Source organism: Culex quinquefasciatus, chromosome 1 (genome assembly GCF_015732765.1).
Source record: "Culex quinquefasciatus strain JHB chromosome 1, VPISU_Cqui_1.0_pri_paternal, whole genome shotgun sequence".
Taxonomy (NCBI): domain Eukaryota; kingdom Metazoa; phylum Arthropoda; class Insecta; order Diptera; family Culicidae; genus Culex; species Culex quinquefasciatus.
Window position 1 is genome coordinate 39,986,898 of NC_051861.1, and position 24,133 is coordinate 40,011,030.

A 24,133-nucleotide genomic window follows, 5' to 3' on the forward strand; every position below is an offset into this window, starting at 1 on the left:
GAATTGGTCCCCATGATGAGCGTTTGGAAACATCCGCAGGGAACGTGTCCACGGAGCAGTTAAGTTGCCCCAAACAACAAAAGCAAAAAGTCGCAAAGATTCCTAAAAACGCTACCACAAAATCATACATCGAAACAGAATCAAAGAAACTCAACTGTAGAAGAAGATTGAGTGGCGCCCACGATCGACGCAACATCGCCAAAAGGACGACCAGCAGCAGCAATCTGAGCAGCAGCCCACGAGGGATAAGCATCAGGTTGCTCCGAAGGAGATGACTCCACCATAGGATCCGGCTTCCTCCGCAGTATCGGGCGCCTCAGCAGCAGCCTCAACATCGGCGAGCTGTTGAGGAGGCCTCCCGGGTTAATAGTGGGGCAAAAGGTATGTCCTCGTTAGTCAGCCGCTCAAATGACCCTGACCAAGACTGCCCCAATCTTGTCCAGCAAAGCCTGGATTGTGGATCATCGTTAGAATTCCTGAATTCGATCATAATTGCGAGCATAATTGTTTTGTTTTCATTTGCTGCCTCACACGTGCTCACGCTAAATAAAAAAAAACACATCACACACACTGAGAGAAGACGGGCGAGCTGTCACGACAGCAGCGCCATCAGCGCCGGGTGAGTGGATGCCGAAACAAAATTGCATTTGAAATAACCGTTTTAGAAGGACGATGGTTCGGCATTCGAGTGTCCCGTCTGTTTGTCTGTGGCTACAGTGTCATTCGAGAATTCCTTGGAGTTAAGACCAGTGAGTCTACCGCCGTAACAAGCAAGATGTTGGCGGTTTTTGACCGCTGATCATACTCGCATAGCTTCAATGAGTATGGCAGACTACTATGCAAATGTGTTGGAGTGTCCTGGGTCATCCAAGGACTCCTGGAGTTAAGATCTGTGGATCTACCGTAACGAGCAAGAGGTCGACAATTTTTAATCCTGGAACATACTCGCACTATCAAAGTTACCCCGGAATTCAAAATAAGAATTTTTATCGCAACAATTTTTTTATTTTGTTTTTGAAAAAACTTTTTTTCAAAAATAGTGTATGGACCTTGTATGGCCTATCCCAGTACATGTTTTAAAAATAATAATCTTGAGGAAAACGCCAACAGTTGGAAAATATTCTAAAAATAAATTGAAATCCTATCAATGTCAACCCGGTTTACGGTACAAGAAAACGACAAAATGAAATAAATTATTCAGTTAACACTTTTTATTCAGTTAGTAATGAGATTAAAAAAATAGCATATGTTCTCATTTTGTAAACAAAAAAAATCTTTTTATGAAGTAAATATATTTTATTATGCTAGAGAGTGAAGAAGACAAAAACTTTTGAAATAAAAAGTGGTTAAAATTGCTACATAAAAAGATTTTATTATGTTTTCCGGCTACGGACCTGCTTTCTGCCTATGGGAGCGTTCTTTTATTACGTAACGCGAAAAATCGGACTTTTAGACCCCCCCCCCCCTCGTAACAAAATTGCCATACAAATTTTAAAAAATTTGTATGAAGCGTAACACGGCCTCCGAACCCCCCCCTACTGCGTTACGTAATAAAAGAACGCTCCCTATGATATACAGCCTTGCATTACACTCAAAATCAGAAGTATCCCTCAAAAGGATACTTTCAATCCTCAAAAAGGATACTTTCTATCCTTTTCATAAGTTCACCCGGCGTCACCCTTTTAAAAGAGTATGTCAAAATCAGTACATTTTCGATACCCTTTTAAAGCTTTAAAACCCTAGGGTGACGACGGGTGAACTTGAAAAAGGATACTTTTTACTTTGAGTGTACAGTAATATTTTTTGCGTGTAGGAACACGCAAAGAAATGAATAAAATTCTACACCCTTATCAAAAATCCTGATTTTTTGAGTTCCAAATCCCACTTTTCATACACCCTTACCAAAAATCATGATTTTTTGAGTTCCAAATCCCACTTTTCATACGATTTTTTGAGTTCAGGTACTACAACCATAAAAATGGTTATATGGGTTGAACTCAAAAAATCGTATGAAAAGTGGGATTTGGAACTCAAAAAATCATGATTTTTGGTAAGGGTGTACCCAACAATGACAATATTAAATTTAGAGTGTAGAGCCTGCCACTCATTTTTGAGAGACCAGGCACTCAATTCGCCAAAACACGATGAGTACACCCTTACCAAAAATCATGACTTTTTGAGTTCCAAATCCCACTTTTCATACGATTTTTTCAGTTCAACCCATATAACCATTTTTATGGTTGTAGTACCTGAACTCAAAAAATCGTATGAAAAGTGGGATTTGGAACTCAAAAAATCATGATTTTTGGTAAGGGTGTACTGTCAAATTTGAGTTCGCATTGTTTACTATTTTCATTTCAAAACGTGCACGCGCTGGGGTAAAATCATTCAACGTTGGATTTCTTTTGAATTTGAAGAAAACAACTTCAATGGATTTCAACTCTTCCATCACCCCGGGCTTCTGTCCAGATTGCGGTTCCATTCTTCCCCTCTTGCGGATGTCGGGCAACGTGACCTGCTACAACTGCCACAACAGCTACAGCGAAGCAGGTGAGCGAACCCTCCCAGACCGTATGCCAACATTGTCCTAACCCGGTTTCATACGCTTTCGCCAGTGTTCGGCACCATGGAGGTCGAGTACACGGTCCACTTCAACTCGTACGAGAACAAAAAGTCTGACCGGGCGCGCCAGGGCAAACGGAGGAAGGCCGGTGGCGGCGGCGACGACGATGAGGCCGAGGGTCCGATCGTTTCCCGCAAGTGTCCCAAGTGCGGCAACGACAAAATGTCGTACGCGACGCTGCAGCTGCGATCGGCTGACGAGGGCCAGACGGTGTTCTTCACCTGTACCAAGTGCAAGTAAGTTGATGGGATTTGGGGGTGGGCTGTTGAGGATGTTTGGTATTTATGACTTCTATTTATTTTTAGGTTCAAGGAATCGGAAAATTCGTAACTGGATGTATTTTTGACGGCTTTTTACTTGCATGGTTATCAAATAAGATTATTCACTTGTAGTAGATCTTTTTTTCTGTTGTAGAACTATCAGTTGAAGAACACTCCCTAACACCGACGTAAGAATCCAGCAATATTTTTCGATTTTTGTTTTTTCTTCTGGTTTGGTCTCGTGCTTTTAAAACTGAGAACTGAGGAGCTTGAATTTTACAAAAAATGATAAGTAAACCAAGTTTCCTTTCCTAGTTGCAACAAGTTTTTTTTGAAGCAACAATTTTGTGAAATTTTTAGGTTTCCAAACGGAATACAGATTCAATCGGTGACCACGGAGGGGACCATCCCGTTAAGTTTTTGAGCCTGACTGTGTCGATACAAACAACAAGTCTCGTCAGGAAATGGCGAAGAAAGTTCCGACACCAGTCGCGTCTGGCGTTGACAAGCCCGAAACAAACGGCCCACCGGTACGACAGTACGGCACAGATGAAATGACTTCCCTCTCTCGCATACCTTCTGGGCATTGACCGACATGTACATGTGGCACTGTCGCCATATCGAATCCGAATCCTTTTGCTATCCTCACGGAAACAAACGAGGATCCACTTGAGGGAACGTCTTGCAAGACGCACAAAGCGTAACAAGAAGTGATTCTCCGTTTTTTCAGTGCTTTTCGGTGCTCTGTCGCAACAGCAGCTTACTGCCCATGTTCGCATAAATGTCCCATATGCAAAAACAGCAAGCTGAGAAAAACGCATTTGAAGTTTGTCCCATACATAAGGCTACGTGTTTTGTTTTTGCGAAAAAAATGGATTTCCTCCTGATTTCTAGAACAAAGTACTGGATGTTATAGGCTCTTTTGAAAGATCACACGATTTTGAACCAAACTGCATCAAAAATTCGAATTCGATGAATATGCATATGGGACATTTATGCGATCAGGGGCAGCTTAGGTATTGAACATTGAAGTCCGTGATAGGGAAATTCTCAAAAAGTAACATCTTTCCCGTTAAGAGTACAAAGTAAAAGCTATTTTATTTCCCCTGGTACTGCTGGTACAGTTTGAGCAAGAAAATGGTCTCGTCAATGCCAATCTCCGCGCTGTACAAACTCTTGACGCGGATCTTAACCTTGAGCAGAATTTCCTTCTCCGGTGGCGTCAACGTTTCCTGGATCTCCGCGATGTAGTCTTCCGACTCGCCCCTCTCCTTCATCGCTTCCACGATGCTGTCCAGCCGTTGGCTCTTCTCGATCAGCCGCTTGTTGACGGTCTTGTCGTGGGTGGAGCGGGTGATGGAATTGTACAGAGATTTGTAGCAGATTTCCAGGAGCATCGACACGATTTGCATCTGGTTGACGTAGAAGAGGAAGAACGATTTGGGCGCGCCGGCGTTGCCTCCACCCGGTTTGCGGAACGCTTGGATTTGGAGGAAGTTCTCCTCGAGCAGCTTGTAGGTGAGCTGCTTGGCTTCCTTCGCCGGGATCATCGCCTCCTTCTGGATGTTCTCCTGTTCGATGTACTTTTTCAGCCGGATGACGCGGAAGATGCGGGCCGCCTTCGAGCCGTACTTTTCCGTGATGATGTTTTCGATGCAGTTCCAGGTGAGCTGCTCGAAGATCGTCTTCATGTTGACCGTATACTGGCCGCCGCCCATGTCGCCGAATTTGCTCAGGTAGTTGAGTGATTCGGTGACGGCCACGTACTGGTCCAGGAATTTGAGGAGCTCGAGGTTGTCGGACTTTTTCTCGCATAGCTGTTTGAGCTCGGCCATCGAGATCGGGTTGGAGACCTTTTCCCAGGGCTTCGTCTTGGTGTACATGAGCTGCAGCAGATGTTTGAAGCATTCTGCTGCGGTTGGATCGATTAGCCGCTCGACCGAGCTGATCATGATCGTGTCACGAAAGTCGAGGTGGAACTTTTCCAAGTTGATCAGCCAGTGGATGCCCTCGTCCGGTGCTTTCGTGGTTTTCTTCTCCTGCAGATCGAGCAACTTTCGAAGGTCCAATTCTGGCATTTGGAACAACTTCGGATCCTCGTACTCCAACGCCAACAGATCGGTGTTCTGATCTACGGGTTTCGGTTCCGGCGCTCGGATGAAGAAGTTCTTCGCCACCAAGTCGGAAAACTTTTCCCTGAACTTGGTGATGGTGTCCTTTCCCTTGGCGTCAGAGATTGCGGTCGCCTTTAGGATGATGCACGAAGCGGTTTGACATCCTGCACGGAGCAACTCCTCGGTCAGGATGGCCGATTCGTGACCGTACTTAGTTTGAATGAGGTGCACGTACCGCGGGTAGCGCAGAATCATCAGGACCTTTTCGTACTCCAAAATGTACTCGGTGGCCGTTCCGGCCTTGTTCGGCTGATGTCGTGCCAGGGAGAATTTAAGCAAAATCGCGATGGCTTTGCAGACCTGTGAAAATTGAGTTTAGATTTGAAACCACATAAACCTGAATGCAATACCTCCGATTTCGTCAGCTCGCAGCTCTTCACGATCATCGGCAGCGTTTTTGCCACACCAGAAAACAGATCGTCCGCCACCATGCGGACCACATCGCCGAAATGCTGCTGAATAATGCAGGAGCACAGCTTTCCCAGCTGGATCGACATTGTTTCTTGCTTTAATTCACCAAAATTCTTCACAAATTTACTGAAATCGACTAAAAAACTTCTAAAAACGACTAACACGTTGTCGCTCAGCGGTTTTGTTTACGTTCACAACTTTGACGTTTCTTTAAACCGGGTTGAGTGCGATGAGTTCCGTGAGGAACTCAATTGAGCTCCCCAAAGCCGAGAGAGTGAGTGGCCAAATCAGCTGTCTGTCAAAGCGATTGTTTTGGTTTGTAAACAAAAGCAAAACCGTCTCCACAAGAATGGACGACAAGCGGAACTTCCGATCGACGTACTACGAAAAAGTGGGCTGCCGGGGCGTCGAGGAGCGCAAATCGCTGGAAATTCTGCTCAAGGACAAACCGCTGAACGTGCTGAAACTGAAGCAGTTTTGCATCCTGTTTACCGTGCCCAACATCCACCGGAATGTTCTGTGGAACTTTTTGTTGGGTGAGATCTCCAACCGATCCAGCAGTAGTTGAATCTCAAGTCATAAGCTTTGTGCGATCTCCAGTCGTACATTCTAGCAAATCAATAGGCACATCGATTTGCAATTTGATCGAGGCAAGACAGCAATTTCCTCCCGATTCCTCATTTTTTTTGCACCGGTTTGCTAAAGATCCCGAAGAGGTAACGAGAGGGATCTAGCATTTCTGCAAACTGTCTTGCCCCGATACCCGTTCCCTAGTCAATGTGCAATGGCTTGCTGGAAGCATGTAGCATAAAATAATTCCAACTTCCAGGCGTCACCCCGGCCTACACTGACTCGCGCCAGTACGTGATGCAGCAACGCATAGCCGTATACGACGATCTACTGCGCGCCCTGCAGGTCATGGGCACGATCGACGACAAAACGCCCAAGAACCGGGTGCTGTACGCGATGTGGCTGCTGGAAACGAAGCAGCTCTGTCTGGGATTCGATCTTCAGCAAGAGTGCTCCTTCGTGAACATCACCGAAGTGCTGCTGCAGGTGTTCGAGAACGACATCGAGATCTACTGGATGGCGAAGGGGTTCCACGTGCTCAGCGAAGAAATTCGTGAGGAAATGGGCATGCTGCTGGATCTGACCGAAACCATCCTGGAAAAAGAAGACAACGGGATCTACATTCATCTCAAACAGTGCGACATCCTGCCAGGTTTACCACTGCCCAAGTGGTACAGTTCGTTCTTTTCGGGTGTGCTGTCGGAACTCGCCCTGATTCGCATTTGGGACAAGATCTGCGGTCGATCGAACAAGATTGTAATTTTTGTCTTCATCGAGATTATGCGCACGCTGCGAAGGCGCGTTCTGCGCTGCATGGATCTGAAATCGCTGCTGGAGTGTATCGATAGTGTGAGTGGCTCAACGTTGTTTGTTTTAGTCACAAACACTAAAAGAACTTTTCTTCCGCAGATTAAGGACGAACAGGAAACGGCCGACATGATCGTGAACAAGGCAATCGAGTTGTGGCAGCAGAACAAGGGCCACAAGGAGTACAACATACCGAAGCCGCTCAACTGAGATCGGCCTCAGCTGGGACGAAGTTTCTCAGAATAAAAATAATCTAGTTTAAGTATATTGTACTGAATATATTAAAGTTAATCAAATCGTAAAACTAATCCTTCACTAAACCTTTTGATTGTTCATTTGCTCCCGATGTCGCTGGTCCATCTCGAGCTGCTTGACGCGAGTGTAGAGCGCACTGCCGACCAGCACGACCACGTTCGAAGTCCACCACAGCAGAGACTTAGCCTCGTTGTACCAAGAAGTCGCGATCACAGTCTGGGCACAAGCCTTGGCCGTACCGGAAATGTTGTGCGTTAACGGGGAGGTCACCTTGATCTGCAGCGCCGTAACGTAACCAATTGCGAACCCACAGAAACCGCCCACGGTCATTACGCCCCAGAACCACGGTTCACTAAGGTTTTTGTAGTTCAAAACAACCGAAAGTTCACCGTTGATCAGCATTAGCGGGATAAAGATAATCGCCGAGTAGACGTTGTTGTAATAGCTCAACAGCCAAACTTCCTGGTTCACGTGCTGAAGTGTCCTCTTCGTGTAGATCGAATACAGTGATAAGCTCAATGATCCAAGAACTCCAAAAATCGTCCCAATCAACGAAAATGAATCCGTCAAACTCTCCTGATCTACTCCAATCCAAAACCCAGCAACAATCAGCAAACAGCAACCGACCGCCTGGCCACTTGTTTTCTGGCCCAAAAGCAGATAGGTCAGGATCACGTTGAACACCGTGGTCAGCGAACGGCCCACGTAGTAAAATGCCACGCCGACATATTTCAAGCAGAGATTGTTTGTGGCAATCATAGCCGTGAACAGAACCGACAGCGGAATTACCTGAAATAAAACGAATTGTGGAATTTAAGTCGCTTGTTATTCAATTTGTGAAAAATGAGATTTTCTGAATTTCAAGCTATTAGAATATTTAAAAAAATAAAATTAACAGTATCGACAGCGGCATTACCTTCAGGAAGGTTTCCTTGTCCAGAGGGTTCCCCGAGGGGACGGTTACGAACCGGGGGTAGCGTTTGCTTAACGAACTCATCACGAAGCATATGCTGGACGATACCAGCACTTGGAACCATGTTACGAAGAGGGGTGCGTCCAGATTTAGGCCGCTTAGGAGTGCCTTGTTGACGAAGACGGTTAGAATTGAGATGGTCCTGAAAAGAAGAGTTTGAACAAAATTCAGATTAGATAAAAACTAACTTCGCTTTAGGAATCCTTATCTAAACTAGTTCAATTAACGTTGATAAGGGCTTCTAATGACTTACCAATAAGCGGCTACGACTGTTAATATTCGTAGATATTTTGAAAGGAGGTTCTCCTTTTCAGTTTGAAGTGGTTGGTACATCGCTCCAGCTTGTATTAACGCCTTCCAATTCGTATTTTATGTTCTAAAATCACTGCAATTAAAAATAATAAAAATGTCGACACCCCACATCAGTCTTCGCCAAGAAAACAGCAAACATAGTTTTTGTTTACCTTTCATAGGTGACGTTTGCTGATCTTTGTTTTGTTTTTGAAGCGATTTCAGGGCCTAGGTAACTCAGAGAGTGAGTGCACCATTCGTGCACACCCTTACACCCTTACCAAAAATCATGACTTTTTGAGTTCCAAATCCCACTTTTCATACGATTTGTTCAGTTCAACCCATATAACCATTTTTATGGTTGTAGTACCTGAACTCAAAAAATCGTATGAAAAGTGGGATTTGAAACTCAAAAACGTTTCTTAATCCACCATTAGGTGGGTGGTGCCTTCCTCAATTTACAAAGTAATAATGAAAATATGTTTGTGAAAAAAATATATACTTGATACAGCCTTTTCCACAAAACATGCAGACTCTCATTTGAAGCAATGTGGCAACCGGGCGTTTCGCATCTGGCGCGACTCTCGCACGTAAACAAAAAGTCCCGGCCTTTTGAGGTTATGCAAAAAATCACCCTTTTTTGTATCTACAAAAATCTTTTTCTTGGTATAACTTTTTAAATACTTTACTTAACAAAATAAAATTTAATATGGTCTTAGGGGACCCCTAAACGAACAGAATAAGGCGGATCCGGCCAAAATCGGTTCAGTCAGTTCTGAGATAATCGTGTGGAAAAAAATCGTGTCTACACACATCCCCACAGACATTTGCTTAGAATATGATTCTGAGTCGATATGTATACGTGAAGGTATATCTAGGAAGTGTATTTAAGAAGTTCATTTTTCGAGTGATTTTATAGCCTTGCCTCAATGAGGTGAGGAAGGCAAAAATCGATTACCATCCTATTTACAGCTTATTTAAGACCTAAAAATTCCGTTCCTTGACCGTTTACTCTAAATTTGAAAGTGAAATAAGCTAAAAAGAGTGTCTGGGATAATTTGATGAGTTTACCGCGGCTAACCAAAATTAAATTTGAAAAAAAAACTTTGATGAGTTCATGTCCCTTTTTCGCGATGAAATTATCTTCAAAAGTGGCAATCCAATTGGCCTGTGCCAGATTTATAAACAATACTAAAAATCTACCTGATTTGCTGATGAGCGCTCATTGAGCGCGAGCGCATGCGTTGAGCATGAGCGAGCACGAGCTACCTGTTAAGTCCTCATGCTCATGAATGAGCGAGCACGGATTCTGGCTCGCTCGCTCATTCGCAACCCTGCTTTGAGTGTAATATCACTCGAAAAATGCGCACAGTAAAAAAAAAATATATTTACATTTCATTTTTTTTCATAACATAAATTCTGATTTACTCTATTAAAAGTCAAAATTCGCAGCACTTCTGTTAAACGTTTCATGTAATAAAAGTACGAGTACAAATTTAAAATGAGATTATCGGTGAGATGTGTTATTAAGGATCCCAACTTTAGTAGTTTATTTTGCACATAAATTGAGAAAAAAATTACCTCAATCTTGAATTGCAGTATAATTTTACATGAAAAAATATTTAGTTTCTTTCCATTTTCTGACTTGACGCAGTTGATTTGTTTTGGTTCCGTAATGAACAGCTGTTCTTTTGTTCTGGCTTTGCTTTGCTGTCGTAAATGACAGTTCCCTTTTGTTCTGGTGCCGTAATTGACAGCTGGTGATGGCTGCGGTCGAGCTGCCTGTAGTGAGATATAGACGTCACCCCACCCCCTCCCCCCCCGGCTCGATCATAGAGTTATCTACGTGCGCATGTATTGCGTGTACGTACACGAAAAAGATTGAGGTTAAATTTTGTACCCGCAAGCAAAACAAATGGTGTGCTAGTGTGTGTGAGATCGGGCTTAGATAGCTCTATTGTTTGCATCAGGACACTGTGACGAGAAGTTCGTCATTTTTGGGTTAAATTATATTTTTTTCACTGGGCCTAGAAAGCCTTATGAGGCCCTAAAGTCCTATGTGAATTATTCTACACAACGGTAAAAAACACGTCCCCCGAGTGGCCACTCTGGTTCCGGATCGATCCGGATTATCCGACGCTATTTTTTTCTCCATTTTGTGTATACAATGTTTTTTGGACGTTTTTTGTTGGATAATGGTTAGTTGGTGTTCTTTTAACTCTAAAAAACTATTTTCCAAAAATAGTGGTTTGGAATAATCATGTTTCGTAACGCTTTTTTCATAAATAAGGAATTTTATACTAAATTTTCTTAAAAACTTATCAAACAAAGATATCTAAAGTTCAAAATCGCATGAAGTGTGTTAGAGGCACTTTAAATGACAGACTAACAACATTTAATTGATTTTTTAAATTGATTTAATCACGGTGATTTCACGGGATTCACGGTGGGACTTCTTTTTACTCAGATTTTTGCACCGAGTGTCTTGGCGTGTCGTCAGAATAATGGTTCCATACAGGGCTTTACGGACAATTTTTCGATATGTACACTGTTTGGCCAAACAACTCTAGAAAATATCAGAAAGATTGTTGTGATCCAAACGAATTATTACGTACCTTCGCTCACCATAGATTCCAGTTCAACAGATGGCAAACTGATCCAATTTCGTTGATTTCGTTTTCATCTCAAACTTGGCTCGGGCACTCGCGTCTGACATTTGAAGCTTTTACAACACAAACACGCGTATGTGTGTGTGTGTGTGTGTGCTAACTAACCGGCATCAGCAAATGTGTAAAACAACCAAAACAAAAACCGCCTTATCACTCCGCGGTTTGCTCAAGTTCGCGGAAAGTGCAGCAACCGCCTTTTCCTGCTTCGGTGTGCGTGTTTGTGTTTTGAAGCCGCTGCTGACGTTCGCACTGTCATTCGTCACTCAACTGGCGGGGCAAAATAGTGTCTAGTCAGCCCACCTCTCCCTTTTTGGCCGCTGTCTGGTCCGGTTCTGGTTGGATCGGGAGGTGTATGTGGCGCTTTTGTCGTGTGGATTCCCCGTGTGGTCAGCTAGGTTTAATTTCCGCGAAACGCGCTTGCTGAAAACAACGCGAAAGTGCTGATTTGCAAAGTGTGGCGTTGACCAGAGAGCTTCCATTATCCAGCTGGGCAAGGTAAAAATAAATTCGAAGAAGAGCTGGTAACATTTTGCCGGAAAATGCTTTCGTTGCTGCTCGCTGATGTATAGTTCTAACCTTACTATGTGGACCTTTGTTCGGGGCTTGAACAATGTCTACCCTTGTAGAATATGAACAATTCCGGGTTGGTTGGATTGAATTCTATAGGTTATTGGTTCTATTTGTTATTGAAGTTTTTCTGATCATTCTTTACTAAAATTATATTGCGATGGACATGAAGATAACGGTACCGTAAATGTTGAGCAACCAATAAAATAAGCTCCATGAGAGTTTCAATCAGGCTACATCAGACCGATAGGACGACCAAACACATCCTAACAGAGGTATTCAAACTATTACCTCTCGTGCACCAGCTTAATATTTCTCAGGAAAAAAAATCAGACATTAAAACCACAGACAAATTCTGCATTAAAACTTTGACTGCATAGACTGAAATAGAAGTTTATGCAACAAGTTGCAAACGAAGATTATTTAGTGACGGGATTGGAGCAAGGGCGTCTATCCCTACATGCGCTACAAATGTACAGATATTGGGGATGCGTGAGGAAACTTGTATTTGTAGCTATAAAAATTACTGCAAAAACGAAATGCGCGTGGGTGTATAGATAACGGAGTAAAAGATAATCGAATGTTTCACTTAGCGCTCACATACGTACATAACTTCATAAAAAATAGTGTCATTTGATGTTTTCATTTTAAATTTAAGTATAATTTAAGTTACAAACCAGCTGTTCAACTGCTGATTTCACCCGTCCTGTTGTGATAACGACGTATTGCACACTCACAAAGAGAGTATCAATTATGTAGTGCATTCGTCATTCCTGATGGACATTTTTTGCGTGAATCGTATAACGTCCCGTTAGTCTAATTCCATCACTCTGTTTCTTTGCCCCTTATTCGAATTGCGTGTTGTGTGTCACTTCGTTTTTTTCTGTTCAGACTCATCGATCTTCGCGATGGTCAGTTGAGTTTCGAACCGAGTGGACTTGTGGACTTTACAACAAACCCTTGGCTATGCTGGCAGTGTTGTTGACGAGTGTAACTGATAACTTAAGCTAAGGTCTTTGGCACCAGATAACGCAAAACAATTAAAGAGGCTAATCTGTGCACTTGTTTTCTCTCTTTTGTATTGCAGGAATAGGACCAATTGGAAGAGTTGATAGCAGTTGTTGCTGCCCAGTGCTAAGTGATAGAACGTTCCCGGATTGGCTGCTACAATGGCTGAACGGTAAGTGATTTATATGGCTTCGTGTCACGTGTATTTCAACAGAATTTTAGAACGACTCAAAGGTGCAATAATAACTAGTGCAGTAATAATGGCTAGTTGTTAAATAAGAAATTATGGAAATATGCTCAATTTTTGGTTCGTCCGTTTTAGGCCTTTGGCCTGGATTGGCAATGGATTATAAATTTCAAAAGGGCTTGAGTTTTATTTGAAAAAGTCCTTTGAATATACTAGATTGTAGGCCCTTTTTTTTTTGAAAAAAAAAAATTATTATAGAGATTAAATCAATGAATAAAATATACAAAATATCAATGAACGTAGGAACAAAACATTTCCAAACTAAAAAACGGAATCGACGTAACACCTTATAATGTGGCCCTCTTAAACCTTGCGGTTTCGTCAACGGATCCACAGGCGTGTATCGTTCTTTTTGCGACAAGACTCCGCCTCCCGGGTCTCCTAAGTGTGAAGGTATGGGCACGGAGAGAGGGCACCGAATACCTATATTTACACTTAGAATTTCCAAACTATTACGTCTTTTATATCTGTGGTCCAACCACTAGCGTTCTTTACTTTATCAACAAACTAATAGTTTCTTTAGCATCTGAACTTTACACAGCAAATTTCGGATTGCCATTTCAGTAAAATAATTTACTGAATGCGATTCAGTATTCATCACTTTTGCTGAAATTCGGTAATGATCAAAAACATTGCTGAAAAATCAGTAACTGCATATCTGTCAAACTAAAATGTCACTTATGACTTAAGTAAGAAAAATGGTAATAATAAATGTCTCGATGCTAACAACCTGTTTTTTAGGTTTGGACGATTGATGAAATAAATGAACAAATAGCAGTACTGGAAACATTTTCAATAACAATCAAAATCAAATTTTGATAACTGAAATACCAGAAACGATTGCTGAATCTTCAGCAAATGAGCTGTCAAACTGCCTCAAGAAAATTACTGAATTTTCAGCAAAATAATTTGACGCTTCTTTTGCTGAAATTTCAGTTGTTTTGACAACCATTTTACTGAAATTTCAGTAAATCATCTGTCAAAGTGACAAATATCAGTCGTCGAGCTTCCGTAGCCGTGAGGTTACGGGTTTCGCCTTGTAAGCGGAAGGTGATGGGTTCGATTCCTGTCTGGCTTGGCAAAGTCAGATCCCTTAAAAGAGTAAATATGCTCACTGGGAATACTGACCGGTAGGGGATGGATTTCAACTAGCGGCGGGCGCGAGTTCGATTCTCGTACCGGGATGATGAACTGAGAATTCAGTAAAATATAAATTTCTGAATCGTTTACCGAAATTTCAGTAGATGAAAATTCAGTAATACTTTACTGAATTTCAGTACAAAAATTTTGGTGTGATAGTCTGAACAGAATTTTGGGGGATTGTTTCAGTTGTGACTAATGCGCCTATCTAAATGGATAAAATAAAACAATTACGTTAAGATTGACACTGACGGCAGGAAAAAAAAACTAGCCAAAAACCTGTCGCTATTGAAAGGACGGGAAAGGAATCACGAAAAAAAAAATCAAAAAATCAATTTTTGAAGGTTGTTCGCTCAACAGCATTGCCTTGGCGTTCTCGATTACGAGACTCCTACTCGAAACCTCTTTTTACACCTTTGCTTCCATCCACCCCGGGATTCGAACTGACGACCTTTGGATTGTTAGTCCAACTGCCTACCAGCGACTCCACCGAGACAGGACCCAGGGAGACAACTCCCACATCTGGACTGAGCTATCGACCTAACCTCTAGGTGAGACCGGGGCCAACACTTACTTCCCCGTCCGACGGAAGGCGTGATCAGACAAATCTCGTCTTAAAATTTGCCACCGGGACCTTCTGGGATCGAACCCAGGCATACCCCTACACCACGGTCCCGGCTAGCGAAAAGTTACTGTAAATAAGACCTATCTATCGCTATTGTTTTTTACGAATTCAAAATTTAAGATTATTTTTCTAGCTAACATTTTGTTGTTGTTGCATACAATGTTGTACGCAAGTAATGATATTGGACACCAACGCGAGATGTCGCCACGGGTCATTTCAGTGCCTTTAGGTACCTGTAAAATGATGTTTTAAAATAAATTGAAAATATGGATGGATATTTGCCTCAACCGCTCTCAACTTAAAAACACTTATAATAAATAAATGAAATGTGAATTTCTGAATACAATACTTTGAGCAGTTATCGCTAAGGCTGGTACAAAAAAAAATTAAAAGTTTTTAATTTTTTTTTTTTGATGTTTAGATTTATTTAAAAATGTTTTGAATTTTTAAATAATTTCGATGTGCAGTACCGCAATATAATTGAACTGGGAAGAGTGTGGATCGCCTTTTCTAAGCTTAATTGCAGTGAAAATTTCAAATATTTCACAAGCGAAAGTGTCTTTGGGGAAGCTTTTTGAGCATTAAAAAAACGTTCGAAAAATTTAAGCTCTGCACTTTTTGTGCAGCATGTTTGAAATATATCTTTTTCTATAGAAAAGATTTAGCAGATCAGATTTCTGAACTCGACAGTTTGCTTGCTTTCGACGTTTTTGTCATAACATAACAAACATAATACTTTTAAATAACGGCATTTTCTATAAAATTACTTTTGAAGACTCGAGTCGTTAAATCAATAAGGCGGAGCTTCCGTATCCCCTTAAAGCTGCCAGAAATAAATGAATAAACAACAACTACAACAGTATGCAGCTTTATAACAGAGATAAATACGAGTAAAATCATGTAAAGATATTTACTGAATTGTTTATTAAAACAGTACTACGACGCTTTTAAAAGTAAAAACAAATCGGACAAGTGTTGGTGTAAAAACGTCGAAAAATCGAAACGTTTTTATAACTGGAAACTTACGTCGAACACTGCCGCAGTCCTAGGCGATGATCTCGATGAAGCCGCTACCAAGGTTGGATGAGTCGAAACCGTAGGTTTCCCAAAAATCGAAGACAGGAGTTCAATACTGAGTATGATTAATACACAGGTTTGAGATGACCTCCGAACTTGTGTATTAATCATACTCAGTATTGAACTCCTGTCTTCGATTTTTGGGAAACCTACGGTTTCGACTCATCCAACCTTGGTAGCGGCTTCATCGAGATCATCGCCTAGGACTGCGGCAGTGTTCGACGTAAGTTTCCAGTTATAAAAACGTTTCGTTTTTTCGACGTTTTTACATGGTGGCTCCAGAGAGGAAGCTGGAGAGTGTCTGTTGAAATCAGACACTTTGGATCCCCGGACTTCCAACTAGTTGAAATCTAGTTGTGATTGTGAGTATAAGCGTGTCCGACGCTATAGAGCGGACTAGTGAAAAGTGTTCTTGAACAGTGTTAGGCTCAGAGAAAATTGTGGACGAAGTGTCGTCGAAGTGATTCCTGAACTGTGTTAGAGTTCAGATGAACTTAGTGTCGAGAAAGCTCGTCAGTGAAATCCTGTGGACTTATTCGCAGAAGAAATCTTGAGCAAGAACTCAGATGTTTTGAGAAGATGTAAGATCTCTCGTCTGGCAGTAAACGTGGAAAAAAATTTAATTCGTACGTTGATCACTGTTCAAATTGTGTGTGAACCTGGAAACTAAATCCCAGAAGAAACCTGTATACGTGAGCCTGGAAATTTTACCCAGAAGAAAAATTTATGTGAGCCTGGAAATTTTATCCACAAGAAAATTTTGTGTGAGCCTGGACGTTACAACCAGAAGAAATTTGTGAAGTAAGCCTGGTCCTTGAAAACCAGAAGAACAGTTTAATCGGAAATCAGTGTTACCGAAGTTGTCCGTGTTGTGTTAGCCTAGGTGAAAACCTAGAAGAACTAAATGTCGCAGAAGATTTGGTGGATAACGGATCTACCAGTGGAAGTCGCACACAAACGTGGACTTAGCCCGAAGCGGGAATTGTTCGTTTAACGTGAACAAAGTTTTTGAATCCTGGAAGTAATTCTAGATGAACATTTGGACGCAGTAGTTTGGCGTCAAAAGTTAGTTCGTGTGTACACAGCAAAAGGTGTTGTGAGTGATCCTGGAATTCAAAGATCCAGATGAATAGTTAAAAAAGGAAGAAGCGTCTCCGGTGCTTAAATCGGAAACAGTGCAATAAAAAAAAGATATCGTGCCATAAGAAGCAGCTTAATAGAGTGGATCATCGAGCGTTGAAAAGAAATCAACGACGAGTGCATCAACAAGCGACGTGTGCAACCAGCAACAGCCCATCGAGCATCAAGAAAGAGCAGCAACACACCGATCATCTGAAATTGTAAGGTATTCGAAGGCAAAATGGATTTCAAGTTTGCTGAAAATAAGAACGGTAGTTGCCGTCAGTGTGATAGTTCAGATGATGTCGAGGAATTTATGGTTTCTTGCGACAGTTGTGATCGTAGATTTCACATAAAGTGTGTAGGATTAGCTCGTACTCCTAGGTCAAAGGACCATTGGAAGTGTGATAAATGTTTAGCTATTCAGGAAATGTTAGATAAACAAGATGCTCTTATTAAATCTCTTGAAGAGAAGTGTATGAAATATTTTGGAACACAACAAGTTGCACAAAAATCAGAAACAAATCAAAATTTGCAAGTTAAAGCACTTGAAGCGATTATTGACAAAATCAATAGCATTAACATCTCTCAAACTTCTTCAAACAGTTTAGTGATGCGGCAATCTCTAATGGATTTGCCAGAATTTGACGGGTCTTACAAAATCTGGCCCAGGTTCAAACAAGCCTTTTACGAGACTACTCGTCAAGGTAATTTTTCTGATTTTGAAAATATTAATCGATTAAATAATTGTCTCAAAGGTGAGGCATTAAGCAGAGTTAATTCGTTACTCATAAATTCAAGTAATCTGAACGAAATTATGATTAAATTAGAAGACCAGTTTGGCAGTGTCGAACGAGTCTACTCTGGGTTGTTAAACGATGTTTTGGCATTGCGTAACCCAAAGTTCGAGAATCCTCAGTCCATGATAGATTTTATATCTGGAATTGGAGATTTAGTAATCAACATGGAGTGCATGAAACATCCTGAATACTTGAATGATCAGAGATTAGTTCGTGATCTCGCGAACAAGTTACCAGCTTCACTACATCAAAAGTGGCTGATGAGTTTAAATGAGGAGAAAATGTTGGCGACTATAAAAAACCCATATATCGCTCCTACATTAAAAACACTTTATGAGTGGTTAAAACCACAAGAAAAATTAGCTAGTATGCTGTTAGCCGAAAGAGGAGCTAACAAAGAAAGTTCTGTTGAAACAGTAGATAGAGTTAATTATCATGGAATACATCAGTTGAAGTGTTATTTGTGTGATCAAAATCACAAGTTAACTGAATGCGATGAATTCAAGAAAATATCTCTTGTTGAAAGGAGAAAATTTGTAGCAGAAAAGAAATTATGCTTTTCATGTTGTCGCGCAAATCATTTGGCAAAACATTGTAGATTTGCAGAACCTTGCAACACCGAAGGTTGCAAAAGTAAACATAATCGATTACTTCATTTAAAAATTCCTGAAAAGAAAATAATCGTAGCTTCAAAACCTACAAAAGATGATTTAAAAAAGGTGAATTGTCACGTAAGGGATAGCCATCAAGTTTACTATCCAATAATACCAGTAACTTTGATGAATGGTGAGAATAGTTTCGAGACATTTGCATTCTTTGATTCAGGCTCCTCGGTCAGTCTCATTGATAAAAATGTTGTTAATAAGCTCAAAGTTACAGGAAGAGATAAACCATTAACATTGGCTTGGACCAATGGTGAAATTAAAGAAAATAACAGAAGTAAATCTGTTCAATTGAATGTCAAAGGTCCCAATGGAAAATTGTTCCAATTAAATGACCTGCGAACCATTAAAGGTTTATCGCTCCCACATCAATCTGTGGACATTGCACGTCTCAAGGCAAGATTTTCTTATCTTGAGAATAGTAAGTTGGAATCTTATGAAAAAGCAGTGCCAACAATATTACTTGGATTACCACATGCATTTTTGTTCAAGGGTAATCAAGAACTATCAGGAAGGTTCAATGAACCAATTGCAAGAAAAACCAAATTAGGTTGGGTCTTATTTGGAAGTAGTCAGATTGAAGATAATAAAAAGAAACATGTGTTCATAATTCGAGAAGTCCAAAAAGAAGACTTCAGTAAGAATTTGGTATCCAAAGATACAAATGAAAATTGTCCTAAAGGTGGAACAATAAAAGTTGATCAAAGCTCTGAAAGAAAAGTTTTGACAACAGAAATTGATAACAAATTAAATATTTGTAATGTGCAAACAAAAACATTTGACGCAATCAGCTCACAAGCTTGCGTACAAGTTACGAAAAATAAAGAAGTCATAATATTCATTGAAGATAGTTCTAACTTAGTGGAACAGAATTGGAATAATCAACGTAATGATTATTTAGTTTACTTCTACAATTCGAAACTTGCAACAAAGGTTGCGAGATACAGAGTTGTTATGTGTCGCAAAGCAAACAAAGAATTTGGAAATTCAAATTCCAATTTAAAACTAATGAAGCGAAATTTCCCATTGAAGGAAATGGAATTGTACAACACAGGTAATATACTCTGCAAGTTTAGGAAGAAAACTAATTGCAAGTTGAAAAATAAAGTAACCGCAAATAGCGACGAAATCAATAATTTAACAAAGAGACAAAACATATCTCATGCTATGGACGTTTATGATCGTCAATCGATTTCATTCAAAAGTTTGATGAAAAACTTATGGAAATCGAAATATAGTTGGGATAAATGCATTCCAGAAATAATAAAATTGATACCGACAAACGGTTTCAACCAAATGATCGTAAATGTAAATTCAAATGTGAATTTAATTAAAATTGTTTCAATTGATAATTTAGAGCAACAGGCTCATGATTTGGAAACAACAAATGAAGTGCAAATGTGCAAGTTAATCAAACAAAGGGTTTGACTAGAAGAATGAATGAAACAAACTTAGACGCAATTAGAAGACTAATTGGCAAGCTGAAACTGAAATTTTGAAGTAACTTTGTATTAGGATCATATGAGCATGTCGACAAATTAATACGAAGCATTGAAGTTTTCAATGGAGAACAATTACATAAATAGTAACACATTATTAGAAACGAACAAGCATATGATACAGATAAAGATCATTTTTATGAAAATAAAGTAAGGCATAAATTACAAAAACAAAATAAGACTCAGAAATTTACTAGCGTAGAATCGAGTTTGTTTGGTAAATCTAGGACGATTTACGGGTCCCGGTATGTTGGCGCTAGAAAATTAATTATAGTAAAAATTTGGCTTTAAAAGCAAATCATCAATTTAAGATTTCATGAGCAGAAGAATTGACTAGACTTAATTGAAATATCATAGAAAGTGAAAGCAGCAAACTCCGCGAGATGTTTGAAATGGAGGCAACGACAAATCAGGTAGAATGAAGGAAGGACGGAAACCAGTAGAACGCAGTTGCATCAGATAAGAAATGGTCCCACATTTAGGGTTCCTTATGCGCGGTACACGCACGCGTGGGTGCGTGGTCAGATTATATAATTGCTAGTTTAGAGAAACACTATTTGTCCCTTTCTATCTTTAAGGAAGGATAGAACTAAACAGTACAAATGTTTTGAAATGCATTAGGAACTCTTTAGGACCCACAGAAAAACTGTGTTTAGAGCTAGATCTGAGAAAACGAAAACGATGGAACCGAAAGAGTTACAGGATGCAGGGAATTCACACCCTGACAAGGCCACATCAAATCTCATCCAAATTCAGGAGAAAAAATCATTTACGACGGGACTAGATAGGTTAGATTTTCGGTTTAGAAATTATGTAACGCTAGGAGAACTTGTAGAATTAAGACGACATTGTACGAATTATTTTCAATAAAGCAAGTTCGGAGGTCATCTCAAACCTGTGTATTAATCATACTCAGTATTGAACTCCTGTCTTCGATTTTTGGGAAACCTACGGTTTCGACTCATCCAACCTTGGTAGCGGCTTCATCGAGATCATCGCCTAGGACTGCGGCAGTGTTCGACGTAAGTTTCCAGTTATAAAAACGTTTCGATTTTTCGACGTTTTTACAGTTGGATTAATACGATAGTGCTAAAAATCAAGTTTCAGAATGGGTTGAATGCAAAATGTTTGAATAATAACAATATTTTTAAATTTAGTTAAATAAGTGATGTTTTAATGTGTTCAAAAACAGCTGTCTGTATTGATACTATATTTCATTGACATTCACCTTTTATCGGATGAGGAAGTAAAACGTCGGTCCCGGCTTTGGTTGTTGTTAGGCCATTCCAGATGTGGGAGTCGTCTCCCTGCTATAAAAAAAAAAAAACAAACATCACACCAAACCAAACTTGCTCCGGTGGAATCGCTGGCGACGGTTGGACTCGCAATCCAAAGGTCATCAGTTCGCACCCTGGGGTGGAAAGTTCCTTGGAGTTTAAAGAGGTGTGGGTGCCTTCCCCATTCAAGCCTTCTGACTCCTAGATTCGAGCAGAAACTTGCAATAGAGACCACAAAAGACCTTTGATTTTGATTTTTCATTGATAAAATGGTCTGAAAGTTGGTGATGTGTTTTTTTTAAATCCTCTGTTCTACCTTCTCCTGCCAATATGTTTAAATAGCCTGGAGGGAGTTTCGTCCCGAATTCCGCTACAAACCCCGCTACAGGCCTTTTATAGTTCTTCCAAGTGATTCATCATGTTTCAGCAAATGCGATCCCGTCTCGTGAATCTTGCGCCGGTCATTGCCCGGGCCGCGGGTCAGTTCTGTGGGGTAGAACTTTTTTTTTTCGGGGGTTTCTGCTCTATTCTGTGGCCGCCTAAGAACCCCATCGTCTCTATCGACACCAGACAGCACACCATCATCGGAAAGCAGAATCTGCAGGCACAGCGTGGTTCCCGTTAATTATATGATCCCGGGCCATGAGGGAGGGAGAAGAGGTTCTATTTGCGTCTGGGTGGTCGGTTCGAGGGGGCTGGGGTACGGAAAGGGGGGAGGTACATAAAGAATCTTGGAGATTTGATAGCCAAGAACAGATTTTGCGTAGAGTCATTTGGCGAGTGCCGTTCGTTAATTCGCTTTTTTGAGTCCACCCCTCTTTCTCCGCCGTACGCACCGAGAAAAGTGTTGCCAAGTAATATTCCGTTTTACATCGTTGTTTTTCATAAAAACAGTTTTTGTGCAATTCTAGATTTTTTTTTTGATTTAGACTTTATTAACAATTTCAAGTAGACAAAAATATCAGCTCTTTGGCGGGTTAAAGATAGATTTCATCGAATTTGTAAATTTCAAGTGTATGAACACTAGCCTGTCCCATTTTGAGTTAACGTCAAGGATTTTTAAGTACTCACTTCTTAAATGATAGATTATAATGTTAGGAACATTTTTGTATAGACAAGAAAAACATTGTTGTTTGGTTGAGCGTTTTAGCAGAATGCATTACTATGAATACAAAAGGAAGAGTTGTTCCTTTTATATCCTCTATATATTTTAGCACACTTAAACCCTGATGGTTTGACACCAACTGTTGTCAAACGAACGGGGTCACTTTTTAGTTTGACACCCCTTTTACACGGAGTTCACACACATACTATCAAACGTGTGTTTTGATAGTGTGCGTGAGTGCCATATAAAAAGTGACAGTTCGTCACTTTTTAGTTTGACGTTAACCACCCAACGGGGCACAAACTAAAAAAGTGTCAAACGAAAAAGTTACTAACCACCGGGGGTTGAGTGTATCTTGACAGATACGTACTTCGTCGAAAACAGAACACTGATGAAGTCTGCAAGTACCTAACAGACGAAATACGTATCTGTCAAGATATTAAAATACAGCAATTCCTTTTGAAAAGAGCCTAAACCGAAAAAAAGTTCTCCGATCGGGCTCAACATTTTTCTGGGGGTTCCTTGCCCAAAAAAATTAGACCCGTTTTTTTTTGTTTGGCCATTACGGTGGCCTGCGCCGTGTTAGGGTGGTCCGAAAAATGGTAATTTTCGTCGATTTTCGCAAAAATCACTTTTGAGCAATTCCATGCTAAATAGAGAATCGGTTGTACACAGCAAAAAATCCGATGGTAAAATCGCATGCAAAAGCATGCACATCACCTTCGTCAAAATAAACACTTAATATTACACAATGCATGTACAATTTTTGTAAACACAAAAAAAAAGTTGCAACCGACGGGATTCAAACCCAGCACCATCAGTAAGGGCTGGCGCCTTAGCCCGCTCGGCCATCAGACCGATGAAAAATGGAAAGGATAAATGCATATGTGAGCTTGACATTTCGGTCAAGTAGGTTTCCCATACTGATGGGCTACATATTTCAGGGTGTAATATTACACAGAATTTCATTAGAAAATGCAAAATTTATTTTACACCCAAGCCTTTTACACGCAGCTGGATTACTACTTTATTTGCTGTGTACCCGACCCTCTCCGATTTCAATGAAACTTTGTAGACATGTTATCCTTCGCTTATATAAGCCATTTTTGTGTATATGGAGCCAGTTCCACTCGATAATGACATTTGAGAAGGGCGTAAGTGTTTTAAATATTTTTGTAATTCGGAATTTAAATATTTCTGTATCTCGAAGCCGTTGCATCGTATCAAAAAGTGGTCAAAGACAAACTTGTAGGAAATTTTACGGGCTTTTCGATAAAAATACACTGAAAGAAAAAAAACACCCAACTTTTATGAGATATTTGATTTTTAAGTTTAAAAGTCAAATTTGAGGGGGAGCCCACGATTTTTTTTCGTTCAAAATTTTTGTGAAGATAGCCTAAGATGTTACAAAAAGACTCACGAAAAATGCAGGATGGAGCAACTCACCTAAAAATATACAAAAATCATTTACTGAAACTGTTTTTTTGAAAAGTGCTCTAAACGTCAAAATTTTCAAAAACCGAATACGGGAATCGATTCTCCAGACAATTTTACATAAAAGTCTCCATATTGACCATTGTCCTAAGTGCAATCCTTGTAAAGTTACAGCGGTTTTAAAAATAAAAATGTAGAAAAAATAGGTTTTTTGATGGTTTTTGGCAATTTCTATATGACAGACTTGATTTTTCAGTCTCGTAAATATTTTTACCGGAAAGCTCGTCCAATTTCCCAAAAGTTTGTCTTTGACCACATTTCAATTGGATGTATGGGCTTACAGATATAAGCTAATTTACTATCCAGGTTACTATACTACACTGAAAAAATATGATGTTTTCAGTTATGAGCAAATCAGGGCTGTGGAGTCGGAGCCGGAGTCGGTGGAGTCGGGTCTTTTGGGGACCTGGAGTCGGAGTCGGAGTCGGAGTCGTCAAAACTCGAACAGCTGGAGTCGGAGTCGGAGCCGGAGTCGGCTAA

The 24,133-nt window shown here is 40.5% G+C and overlaps 5 protein-coding genes across 6 annotated transcripts in view; 3 read left to right on the forward strand and 2 right to left on the reverse strand.

Annotated features, from left to right (window-relative positions):
• The first annotated feature begins 2,347 nt into the window (after window positions 1-2,347).
• On the forward strand, window positions 2,348-3,021 carry LOC6042446 (DNA-directed RNA polymerase I subunit RPA12). The gene is made up of 3 exons (XM_001851492.2): window positions 2,348-2,550; window positions 2,616-2,859; window positions 2,929-3,021. The coding sequence occupies exons 1-3, from the start codon at window positions 2,430-2,432 to the stop codon at window positions 2,951-2,953; spliced, it is 390 nt and encodes a 129-aa protein (XP_001851544.1). The 5' UTR covers window positions 2,348-2,429; the 3' UTR covers window positions 2,954-3,021.
• A 927-nt stretch (window positions 3,022-3,948) lies between these two features.
• LOC6042430 (DNA-directed RNA polymerase III subunit RPC3) lies at window positions 3,949-5,668 on the reverse strand. The gene is made up of 2 exons (XM_001851493.2): window positions 5,408-5,668; window positions 3,949-5,357 (listed from the first exon to the last, which is right to left on the reverse strand). The coding sequence occupies exons 1-2, from the start codon at window positions 5,552-5,554 to the stop codon at window positions 3,981-3,983; spliced, it is 1,524 nt and encodes a 507-aa protein (XP_001851545.1). The 5' UTR covers window positions 5,555-5,668; the 3' UTR covers window positions 3,949-3,980.
• A 107-nt stretch (window positions 5,669-5,775) lies between these two features.
• On the forward strand, window positions 5,776-7,153 carry LOC6042429 (TBC1 domain family member 7). Its single transcript, XM_001851494.2, has 3 exons — window positions 5,776-6,004; window positions 6,298-6,887; window positions 6,948-7,153. Exons 1-3 carry the CDS (start codon window positions 5,818-5,820, stop codon window positions 7,053-7,055), a joined length of 885 nt encoding a protein of 294 aa, XP_001851546.1. The 5' UTR covers window positions 5,776-5,817; the 3' UTR covers window positions 7,056-7,153.
• Window positions 7,103-8,535, reverse strand: LOC6042431 (GDP-fucose transporter 1). The gene is made up of 3 exons (XM_001851495.2): window positions 8,327-8,535; window positions 8,017-8,215; window positions 7,103-7,889 (listed from the first exon to the last, which is right to left on the reverse strand). The coding sequence occupies exons 1-3, from the start codon at window positions 8,404-8,406 to the stop codon at window positions 7,161-7,163; spliced, it is 1,008 nt and encodes a 335-aa protein (XP_001851547.2). The 5' UTR covers window positions 8,407-8,535; the 3' UTR covers window positions 7,103-7,160.
• A 2,645-nt stretch (window positions 8,536-11,180) lies between these two features.
• LOC6042426 (putative aminopeptidase W07G4.4) overlaps window positions 11,181-24,133 on the forward strand; it is a 31,784-nt gene continuing 18,831 nt past the window's right edge. Inside the window, exons 1-2 of one of the 2 annotated variants that reach the window (XM_038260586.1) lie at window positions 11,181-11,528; window positions 12,688-12,780. In XM_038260586.1, coding sequence (XP_038116514.1) covers window positions 12,770-12,780 — 11 coding nt within the window. In that variant the 5' untranslated portion in view covers window positions 11,181-11,528; window positions 12,688-12,769. Of the gene's footprint in view, window positions 11,529-12,484; window positions 12,613-12,687; window positions 12,781-24,133 lie in introns of those variants that run through there. The other variant, XM_038260594.1, reaches the window with a different exon arrangement.